At 30.2% G+C, this 12,427-nt stretch overlaps 1 protein-coding gene across 1 annotated transcript; it reads left to right on the top strand.

Annotated features, from left to right (window-relative positions):
- The first annotated feature begins 5,333 nt into the window (after window positions 1–5,333).
- LOC146888483 (uncharacterized) lies at window positions 5,334–6,379 on the top strand. The gene has a single exon (XM_085669942.1). The coding sequence runs from the start codon at window positions 5,553–5,555 to the stop codon at window positions 6,000–6,002; it is 450 nt and encodes a 149-aa protein (XP_085526068.1). The 5' UTR covers window positions 5,334–5,552; the 3' UTR covers window positions 6,003–6,379.
- Window positions 6,380–12,427: the final 6,048 nt, after the last annotated feature.

The raw sequence follows: 12,427 nt of genomic DNA, 5'->3' as shown, positions 1-12,427 counted from the left end.
TTTGACCGAATTCGACCGAATAAATCCAAACGAAATTTTGGGCCAAGTCGGCACCAACTAAAATATGTTTGAATTCGGCTTTAAGTTAGTCCTTGTCGATTGTTGTTTGAGTTAGCCTCGACCTTTTTTCATTTTGACTAATGAGGAATTTCACAATGTATAGAATTTCAATTTTCTCATTTTTTAAAGTGAATTTCAAATTTTATTATTTTAGTTATTTGAAATACCTTCTTAAAATTTCTCAATTCAAACTAGTAATTTTACTTAAAAAAATTAAAATTTTTTAAATAAATAAATTACTCTTTTAAATTACCTCATCCAAACACACCATAAAAGTAATAGAGAAATTCCACTATTTTTATTTATTTGCTTATTCTTTCTTAAATCTCATTTCAATTTGTTGCTATTGCTCGAGATATCCACCCCTGATCAAAGTCATATTTTATGTGTTCTATCTTTTCAATTCAATGTTTCTTAATATCATGCTAAATGAGACTTTAAATTAGGAGTGGTAAAATGCCCCGATAAAATTAGAGGTGGTTAAATTAGGAGTTTTTAACTTGTAACATGTTTTGACTTGATCTCCTGTCAAATTGGTGAACTAAAGGCAACTACAGAGCGGGTTTAGCTGGCTGATATGTTTTCTTAAAAAATTTAAAATAAAAACATAATTAAAATATTAATTTTTTATATTTTATTATTCTAAAAATAGAAATATATAATAATTATTATTTAAATCATTAATAATTACAAATTAAATTTTAATTATTAATATAATAGACTAATTTAACAAGTAAAGATAATAACTATTTTAATTTATTTGACAAAGACATTATTTAATCAATTAAAAGTTAAGAAAATATTTATATTATTAAATATACTTATAATTTATAAGTATCACTGTTTTATAAATTATATACTTCCTTTATAAATATCAGTAAAATATTTTAAAATTCAAACATGGATATTTATCGGACATAGATAACAACTTAAATTAAAATATTAGTGTATCATAACTTATAAAATATTTGTATTATTTAAAATATTTATACACATACAGAAATGTAAAAAATTTAAAAATAAAAATTAATGAACCAGTCCATCAACTTATTGATCAATCCATTGATGAGCCCAGTTAAAATTTTTAACTTATTTTGAAGGAGACCAAAACATATTTTTTCATTCCTAATTTAAATTTTACTAACTTAGATTTCAATTTTGCGTTCTATTTCCTCTTTTTGTACATAACTTTTCAAACTTATTTCTGTTTCTCAACATTTTTTTTTTCAATTTTTTTTATGATGTGTTTCATTTAAAATTCAATTTTACTATATATTTCAATTTCGCTCATAGTTATTATTAAGTTGACTCTCTTTCTAGTGTCTTAATATTTTGCCATAGTGCCTAATTGGATTTGCTTAATTTTGTACTTTTCTTTTGTACTGCAACCTTTATTTTGAATGTTTCATCCTCCATTTGCTTGCGACTTTTTCCTTTATTTCGACTGTGTTTTGAATGTTTGAATGGTATAACGTTCACATTTGTTTTAACCTGTTTTGTTAATATAATTGTTTTGTTGTGAACTATAAGGTTTGCGTTAGTTGATGGCATACAAGTGGCGAAAAAATTTTAAGTAATGCAGTTAGTCAAGGCACAGTTGTTAAAATATTGGTTAAAATACCTTTTTGTCCCAATTTTCGTCAAAATTTTTTAAATAAGTCCTAATTTTGGTTTTGTGTTCAAATAGGTCTCAATTTTCGTTAAGTTTGTTCAATTGGGTCTTTTTTTGCTAACACCGTTTAAATCATTAACGGCCATGAACAGTGACTGCCACGTGTTACTTCATGGTTTTTTTGAATTTTTTGAATTTTTTGAAATTTTTTGAAATTTTTAATTTTTTTAAATGTACACGTGTCAACCCAAGAGCGTGTCACGTGTCACTTCCTGATTTTTTTGAATTTTTTATTTTATTTTTTTTTGAATTTTTTTAAAATGTCCACGTGTGTTAACCCAGTAGTGTGTCACGTGTCAAAGTCAATGTTCTATATTCAATTTGGTCCTTATATTTGTTATTTTTGTTCAATTAGGTCCTAATTTTTGTTATGGTCCTTATATTTGTTATTTTTGTTCAATTAGGTCCTAATTTTTGTTAACATTAACCAATCTGGTCCCTATCGAAGATGTGACCAAATTTAATTTTTATATCAAAGTTATAATGATGTGAATTTTAATATATTATATAAAAATATTTAATAAAAAATATGAATTTTAATATAAAAATTAAATTTGGTTTTAATTTGGAGAGGGACCAAATTTGTTAATGTTAACAAAAATTGGGACCTAATTGAACAAAAATAACAAATATAGGGACCAAATTGAATTTAGAACATTGACTTTGACACGTGGCACACTACTGGGTTGACACGTGGACATTTAAAAAAAATTCAAAAAAAATTCAAAAAAATTCAAAAAAAAATTCAAAAAAACCACGAAGTGACACGTGACACACTCCTGGGTTGACACGTGTACATTTAAAAAAAATTAAAAAAAAATTTAAATTTTTTTTAAAAAAAATTCAAAAAAATTAAAAAAAACCACGAAGTGACACGTGGCAGTCATTGTTCATGGCCGTTAATAATTTAAACGGTGTTAGCAAAAAAAGACCCAATTGAACAAAATTAACGAAAATTGGGACCTATTTGAACACAAAACCAAAATTATAACTTATTTGAAAAAATTTGACGAAAATTGGGATCAAAATGATATTTTAACCTAAAATATTCTAAAACCTTTCTTAACTGTGTTTTTAAGTTTTATAAAATTGTACTTATCTAGAAATCAAGTTGATAGTTAACAAAATGTTTAATACTCTTAATTTCTTTTCCTTTTTCAACACTCACCCAACTCAACTCTAACACGTTTTAAAAAAAAAAATAATCAAAAAGAATAAGTATTAAAACTGGCACGACTTTAATACTTGTTAATATGTAATTCTATGACATTCATATAAGTTTTGGTTTATGTATAGAAAAAAAAGATAGAAAGAAAAAAAAAAGGGCGAACGATGTCTGTTATAATTAATTAAAATGTTAAAACAATTGTAGCACAATGAATTATAAGGTTCTTTACTAAACAGAGACGACAAGATATATCTCTTTATAAATATGTATATGTGAAATTTGTAACAGATATTAATTTGATACTCTGAATCCTCTCTTCTTTCTTAGTTCCTCCAAAATTTACTTTTGATAATATGATATTCACGTCTAATGAAAACCGTATTTAACGGTATTTATAATTGTGTTGTTTCTATTTATTTTATCTTGTGTATGATGCTTTTTAATCTTAAAGGAAAAACCCGGCGTTGAACAAAAAAACATTTCTATCGAAATAAATATGTGATTGTCGGAAACAAGAGCCTACAATTGATGATCATAATTCATTTATAAAATAATGGAGTACAATACAACCCATTCGAGGAAAATAAAAACCGATCATGTTCATATGTATATTTTTTGTTTTCTTCCATTTTTGGTTGTCACTTTGGTCAATTCAGCACCATCCAACGTACTCCATTTCCTCTTCTCATAAATTGAAGACAACAATTCCACGAAATGGAAATGTGGGTTATGAGTAAATCGCATATAAATAGTTAGAAAAACATTATACATAAATTTGAAATTTTGGTGGTAAATATATGTTGAATATGGTGAATAAATAAATAAAGTAGGTTGATGAAAACATGATAAGATAATGGTACTCATGAGTGAAGATGCGAACCCTCTCTCTTTCTTGCGTTGTTTTCCACATATTTTACAAGCAAATCCGACAAAGAGAAAGAATTGCAAAAGTCCAAACCTACTCGTATTATTAAGACGTTAATAATTGCCAGCTTTTGCCAGCTCCTACTTCACCATTAAAATATCTTTAAAAAAATACATACACAAACAGTAGTGAAGACTTTGCTCCTTCTAGTCCCAAAAAATGACAACGGGATACATTGGATTCAAACATTTTCTCACATGCTCCTCTTTTTCATTTTCTTCCACGTCTATATGTTCCAGCTGCATTTTTATTTTCAAATATTATACCTATATATATTTATTTTCTATTTTATTTCCGTTTGAGTTGAGTAGTTGTTTTCCATTTGCAACGGTTACCTAATATTATTCTTTGTTTCCATCTACCCCATTATCAACTACGTATTCTATCTAAAACATTACCGATAATGAAAGGGTGATGTATCTGCTTTCTCAATCATGTAATGCAAAATTACCGAATAAATTATGTTCCAACGGAGAAAGGGTCAAAACAAAAATAAGGGCACCTTTTCATCTGGTGGAGGGTATGCAGTTCGCGTAAGAATAATTACTACTTTTCATTTTTTTAGATTAGATTCTATGATTCTTTATTAGTAATAATTAACAAAAAAAAAAAAAAAAAGTTGTCACAGGACACAGGACAAGACACGAGTGGCATCAACGCGGGTAAAGCACCCCGCGTTTTACTACAAGACGGAACCCATCAACCAACGGACTATGAAGGACACACGTGTGAGGTCTAGATCAACGGTCAAAAGATAAGGGCACCCTAGTAATCTCGTAGAACGACTTTATGGGTTGTTGAAAAGCTATGGTCTTTCTGAAGAAAGAAAAAGTAAAGAATAATAAAAAATAGAAAATAGTTTTTACAGATTGGATTGTTTCCTGTTTCATTTCTGATTATTTTCAAAGTACACTTTTTTTTTCTGAAGTTCCAATTTTTAAAAAATGTATGTAGTTTTTTTAAAATTTTATTATTTTCTGTTCCAGTGGAAAAAAGTTTAACGCGGAAGCGACGAGAGTAGGAAAATGGGTGGAAAAACCGCCGTACTGAGAGGTGGCCGAGACAGTGACTGCTCACTGACCCACAGAACTGACACGTGTCCTGACGCAAAGGGTGAGAGGGTAATATTGAGGAAGCACAATGGACAAAAAGGCAAACAAGGAACACACATTCAGAAAAATCATAGTGCGCAGTGTAAAATCCCCGATTGGCCACAACATCCACATCTGCCAGCTAATATTTTCCACATTTACACAAACATAACAAAAATTGTACCAGACACCGAAGAAAGTTCAAATCAAGATAAAATTTAAAATAAAAAATAAAAAATAGAAAAGTGGAAATGGAGTGTTAAGTGTTGACTCATTATTATTACTCACATCACACCGCCCTGACTTAGTCCACGGTATTATGGGAAAATGACGAATGGGGAGCCAGCAAAGAAGGAGGGCATGCACATCACAACATATATAAATATACAGAGTAAGGTTGGAAAATTAATTAGATAAAAAATTGTGTGCGCGCATATAGAAGGAAATTAAATTAAGACATTGGAGTTGGAGGAATCTTTAAGCATTATTGATGCATTAATCGCCACTGTCCTTTAACGCCTCTCGAGCCCTCTTTTTATATATTCTGTTCCCTTATCATCTTCCACTGCTCAACCCTCTCTCTCTCTCTAACACGCAAGTTTCAGTTTTTCTGTTTCTGTTCTCTCTACTCAGAACATGGGTTCTGTTGCAGTACAACTGTTTCTCGTGTTGGGGCTTCTGGCTACTTCATGCATAGCACAAGCGCCAGGTGGTGCACCTACACAGCCTCCCACAACCACCCCACCGCCACCACCCGCATCGGCACCGGCTCCTACACCCACCACACCAGCAACTCCACCACCATCTGCAGCAACACCTACACCCGCACCCACACCAGCAACTCCACCACCAGCACCTGTCCCCGCTCCTGCCCCAGCTTCTACTACTCCACCTGCTGGAGCTCCCGGTCCGTCTTCTAATCCTTCTGACTCTCCACCAGCACCACCATCCAGCGACGCCCCCGCATCTCCACCCTCAGGTGGCAGCGATTCACCCCCACCACCCAACGCCGCATTCTCCGTTTCCAAGTCCTTCGTTGCTGGCTCTGCTATCGCGGGAACCTTGGTCGCCATGCTCTTGGCTTGAAAACAGACCTGACGGTCGGGATTCGTCCACGTGGAGGCTCTTCGGCCCTTGATCTTGTTTTTCACCGACGGACGGACGGGATCTATTTCATTTATTTTATCCTCTGGTCTTGTTGAGTAGCGTTTTCTTTTTCTCTTTCTCTTTTCCGGGTTTTATGTGTTTTCTCTAGCTTTGTTCGTCGTTGATGTGTTTGTTGATTCGATATCTGGGAGGGTTGGCTGTTGATGATGATGATGATGACGATGGTATTCATGATTATGATGATTATTTTGTGATTCATTGTTTTGGTGTTCACACGTGTATGTAGATGACCTTGATGATTTCATTGTACATCTAATAATTGAAAGAATAAAACAGTTTGGCATTCTTTTTACTTAGATTCGTGTTCTTTGTTAATGTTGTTAACGTTGTTAATGTGAAAACTCCTCTTGTTCCCCATGGTTAGAGCTAGAAGCTCCTTCAGTTGCAAAGTTGTTTGCTTTGGCTTCTTGCCATCCATAGATCTATCTCATTGTGGAATATATGCGTAATTATTCCAACTTTTTCACATTATTCTCCACTTCCCTTCTTTTCAAATTAGTGCTTTAATTGGACCATATATACCGTGGCACGTAACAACCAGCATTTTTAAATCGAAAACTTTAAAGGTGAATATGAAAAGATCTTTTTTTGCTTTTTCATTCTGACCACAGATCCAAGAGGAAACTAATTTTGTCCTCTCATTCTTTCTTTACGTTTTTTCTACTCACATTTAAATAGTAAAGTTAAAGTTTATGAATGCAGAACCTTTAGTAAAGTTATTTGCGATTATGTTATACAAATCATAATATGTAATAATATCAACTTATTTTTAAAAAAAAGTTCATGTTTTGTGATTTAAACTTTTAAATGTTAACAAACTATCTTTAAAAAAATAAAACATTTACTTATATTCATCACGGGAATTAACTTTTTCATGATAATCATTCTACTTTTGCTAATTAGACTTTTTCATAAAAAGCTAATTAATTAACCCCAAATCGAAATATGTCCACTCTTGTTTACAATTTGTATATTTCATTGTGTGCTGTCTTAAACATGCACTCTCCTAGATTAAAAGGACAGTGTTTACCTACTTTTGTATTAAAAAAACATTTTTTTTCCTTAAAATTAGAATGGCATCATCTTTTCCATGTGACAGTATTGATGACGAAAGAAGCTTCTGGGTTGTTTTCTAAAGAACGTGGGTTTCCTCGTCTTTTCCTTTCAATGTTGTGGAGATTTGTTTAATAGGCTATGAATTCCGTAGGAAATTGACATGTTATACGACAATTTTCCTAAATATAATAATGGTATTATATTTATTTATTATGCGAAAGTGGGAAGCACGTAGTTGGAGATAGATGCCTCCAACAAGAATTTGTATTATTGCAAGCAAGGTGGATCTGGTTAGCCATTGGTTAAACTGCGAACCCCTCACTCACTTCACTACTGGATTAGATACACGTGTTTCTCATATATTAAGTTCCTGTGTAAATTATCATGAGACCTTTTTATTTTTTTTTCAAATTTTTTAAATTTACTTTCTTAGAATATTTTGTGGTATTCTCTAATTAATTTATCATTTTAAATCAATTCAGTTTAGGAAAATGTTGTTGAAAAGAAAAGTAACTGAGATGTTTTCGTATTCTCTGCTTTCTTTTCCCTATTTTTAACCGTTTTATTCGAATAATAAAAGAAATGCTAATAGGACTAATACTTCCCACTATACTCAAAACAAAGAAAAATTTAAAACAAAAGGAATAGTTTCAAAACAATAACGACCAAAGTTTAAGGTGTCGTTTATATAATATGTTAACTATATTACGGCTTCTTTAAATATTCCTTTGTACTACGCAATAAAAAGAGCGTTCTTTTTCGTTACGTTATTATTATGGAATATCTATATTTTTTTGTCCATAACTAATATTTGTCACGTCACGGAGCTTAGTTAAATATCTTGAATGTGGTCTTCTTTTCTCAAAAACATATTTTTCATTTCATTTCATTTAAAGACTTCAAACTAAAATGTTTGAATCTAATTCCCTTAGACCAATAGCATAATCTGGTGATTTTGTTAGTAAGTACGCATGATTCTTATTTCTTTTATTGGATGGTAAAATTTATGTATAATAAACTAACTCAATGGAGATTTATTTTCATTTATATTATAATTTGGTTTTATATATGGTTAATGTGAAATCTTCCATACATTTTCTCACATGGAACAAATCGATTATAAAAATTAATAAGACTAAAAAATATATGAAAGTTCAAATTTTGATAATGAAAGTTTTCAAATGACTTGAATATCATATTATTTAGTGAAGTATAAGTTTAACTCAAATTGAATAAATTGGTCTTAATACCATGTTAAGGTACTCAATATTATGATGAACTTAACGTAAACTTACTGAATTAGCTTAGTGAGATTGAATTAGACATAAGTTTCACAATTTTAATACAGTGTCAGAGCTTAACATAGTATCAAAGTTATTCATAATCTATTATAATCAACATTTGGGCTTATTATGCTATCTGTTATTGGATCTTACATCGAACCTCACACACTCAATGTTTTCGACGTGAAATTAGGATATTTACAACATAAGGGTTGAGATGAAAAATTTATATTGATTACAAATAATAGCAATTTACAATACAAGTAGAAGGTTAACTTCAATCTACCAAGTCGAATTAGTGATGTTAAATTATAATTAAATTTCACTATTTTAATATCATTTGATTATATTTATTTTTGAATTTTAGTTACACTTAAAGTCATTATAATTTATTTTAACTCCAAAAAATTTGAAAACATCTTGGGTTAGTCTTGGATTTCTTTTCTAAAGTTTACACATCCTTGAATATCCTTTTAGAAAAGTTTTAATTTGCTTTTAATTAAATAACTTTCACTTTTTCTTTAATAAATTTAATTAAAAATAATTAATTTTTATTTAAGTTGTCAAAGTATTTTGATTTAAATTTTATTTGGACTTGATCCTCCTTCTTTCTATTGTCTCAATTTTTACTATAGCTTTTTTATCAATCTCCTTCTCTAATTTTTTCAACCTCTTTTATACTGTGTGAGTCTATTTATAGACCAACTATATGCTCTAATAATTTTCTAAGAGGGTGATTTATTTTTTTTAAATAGGTGGTACCTGTTTACCAACTATGATTAAAGAAAATGAAAGAAAAGACTGAAGGGGAAACAACCAGAAGCAACAAAAGCGTAAATGAAAGTGACATGGAAGAGATTTTACCGGATAATTTTGTACAGTGTAAGCTTCTATCAAGGAAATTAGAAGAGACGAGAAGCAAAAAGTTAAGGGAAGAAACAAATTAAGGCAAGAACCATCAGTTTAGTCAAGGTCGTGTGAAATAGGAGAACAGGTGACTCTACCTGGAAATTTGAAGATGTGAGGAAATCATATCCACACCTGTTCTCTGGTAAGTCAATTTTTCAGGTCAAATTTTTTTTTATGTTTGGGAGAATGTGATAATCTAGAAAATCATACTTATTGTATTTAAAATAATGAAATCATACTTACGGTTAAGGGAAGAAACAAATTAAGGCAAGAACCATCAGTTTAGTCAAGGTCGTGTGGAATAGGAGAACAGGTGACTCTACCTAGAAATTTGAAGATGTGAAGAAATCATATCCACACCTGTTCTCTAATAAGTCAATTTTTCAGGTCAAATTTTTTTTAATGTTTGGGAGAATGTGATAATCTAGAAAATCATACTTACTGTGTTTAAAATAATGAGATCATAGTATTATTTTAATAAATAAATTGTTTATATATAAATAGAAATGTCATAAAAGGATTTATTTATTTATTTAGAAAACACTATCTCTCTAATAAAAATGTTCTCTAAATTCTCTCTAACTTCTCTCTAAAACCTCTCTCTGTATCCTCATCCTTTTGAAGATCAGAGGCCGCCAGAGTGATCACTGTGGTGAGATCTTCGAGTCTGGCCGATCAGAATCTTGCATTAAGTAAGTAATAATCTTGCTATTTAAATGCAGACGCTAAGCAGTGACTTTTACGCTAAGCGATAAAAATTGCGAGGCAAATGACGCTTAGCGTTGGAACTTGACACTCAACGTTGGATTGTCCTGTTTGATGTGATTGTTGTTTTGATATGTTTGAATGCATTGGATGATTAAAAATGGATTCTATGACTTTATCAATATGCCATGTATGAAATCAGTGGATGTAAGCCTGTTTTGTGTGAATTATGGAAGAGTTTCATCGAGAAATTCTAAGCGTTGATAAGGTAGTGTATGCAAGGACATAAGGACTCAATTTTGGTTGGTATCCTGACACTCTAATAATCATTAAAGCTCATGAGAGAGCGTAAGGAGTTATGTCGTGAGGAGTAGCAGGAGGTCTTAGTCACTGGACTCGATCAAGCCCTAGATGCGAAAGAGACTTACCTGGTGTGATGATTGGGTGATAACCGCTTGAAGCAAAACTCTATAGAGTTTGGGAATCACACACCAATGCAAGCCGCCAAGAGATCCGATATCATTTGCATATATCCGGATAATTGAATCTAGAGTCAATTGTTGTCGTGTATTGAAATGTTTTCTATATGAGTTTGTGATAAGAAATTATTATTCTGATTTTGCTCTAATTGAACTTTTCTTTAATTATCATTAGCTTACCCTGTGTGCTTTGTGTTTGCTTGCTCTTTTGGTTTATTATTTGCAATGATCACTTAAATGTGTGAGCAGAGGAAGCTGCAGGTGAGGAGACTTCACGTGGGGTTAGTAGTAGGGCTGAGTAGTAGTACTTGGCTATGCTTATAGATAGATTTGTTCTGTAGTTCATAGTTAGAACATATCTAACTCTCCTCCTAATAGGCTTGTACACGTAGTTGTTATTACTCAGTTTTGGATAATTATATAAGACTTTATATTAACTTTCCATGCTATCTGCTTTGTGTTATCACTGTATAATGCTTTATTTAGTAGTTTAAAAGCTATTAAATGAGATGTTGAAAAAAAATATTGACAACCTAACATTAAAAAGTCTTTTATATAATAGTACATATAGTCATAATAATTTATAAGCCTTTTGTGACCACTAGAATCTTTGGGTTAATTCCAACATATTGTGTTTCTTTTGTCCATATTAAAAAAAATATCATTTTATCTTCGCTTCTATTTTCTCTTTTCGTCATGTTTTTAACGCATTAGAAAAAGTATATTATCGTTTGTATGGTTTATTACAGAAACGTGTTTCTATTGTCCCATAATTCACTTTGCATAATCAAAATGAGTTTTTTTTTTCTTAAATTTGGAGAAGACATCTCTTAAAGACAACAAAATAAGTTTTTGCATGTTGTATATTAGAAACATGATTATCTCAAGAATAATTTGGAAAAATAACGGACAAATTATGAGACAAAAAAGCAAAAATTATGTGGGAATAATTGAGCCCAACTATGCCTAGTAGCTGTCAAAAATACAAACCTTGAGTTGGGCTTCAAAATATTAATAAAACCAGAGGAACGTAGGTTCTTCCTGCACCGCCATGGCATTCTTCATGCACCTCCATAAATTTGCTTTCCTATTTTGCTCGTGTTTGAAGTCATTTTTTAACTTTTAGATTCTGCGGTCTGAAAGCTAGAAATAACTTTCGAATTTATAATCTGAAAAAAAAATAACTTCCAAATTTTACAATAATCCAGCCAAATCATTTTCAAAATCTTTTCAAAAGTTGTTTTTTCAGAATTAAATGACTTTTAAATTATGTAATTTAAAAATGATTTTTTACTTTTTAAATTTTATAATCTAAAAAGATTTCCAATTACTCAATTTAAAAGTCAAAATAATTACTTTCAGATGAAACAATAAAAAATACAAAATAAAAATAAAAAATTGGAAGAAAAAAAGTTATGGAGGTACCCGAAAGAAACTGGCTCATAGGAAAATAGAATGAAATCTGAATCAGTTCCAAAGGGCCGGCCCTAAATGAAATAAAACAGAGGGCACTTCAAAATATTCTTCAGAATCCTCAAATTTTAAAAAATTTCTCAGACCTTTTAACTTTGAGTGCTAGTAGGTAAAAAAAATTAATTACCCTCTCTTTTTCTTCTCTTCAATTCTCTCGTTTTAACTTTTTTTTTTTTTAAATTTTGTTTCTAATTTGTTTTAATTTATTTATAATTTATTATTAATTTGTTTTTAAGTTGTTTTTTTAATTCGTTTATGATTTGTTCTTAATTTGCTTTTAACTATTTTTAATTAAGAATAATTAAACAACTAAATTATAAATAAAATTAAGGTAAAAAGTATATTAATTAAAACATAAAAATATGTAAAATGAAATACAAAACGAATTTTGAAATTTGATTAACAAAATTATCAATTCTAAATACGATTAAAAATATTG

The sequence above is a fragment of the Vigna unguiculata genome, chromosome 2 (assembly GCF_037176805.1).
Source record: "Vigna unguiculata cultivar grain cowpea cultivar isolate G323 ecotype 2 chromosome 2, ASM3717680v1, whole genome shotgun sequence".
Lineage (NCBI taxonomy): Eukaryota > Viridiplantae > Streptophyta > Magnoliopsida > Fabales > Fabaceae > Vigna > Vigna unguiculata.
The sequence above is the reverse complement of the archived record's forward strand: the minus strand, read 5'-3'. Positions and strand labels throughout refer to the sequence as shown.

Coding starts and splice junctions, on each gene's coding strand:
- LOC146888483 (XM_085669942.1), top strand. CDS start 5,553: ATGGGTTCTGTTGCAGTACAACTGTTTCTCGTGTTGGGGCTTCTGGCT.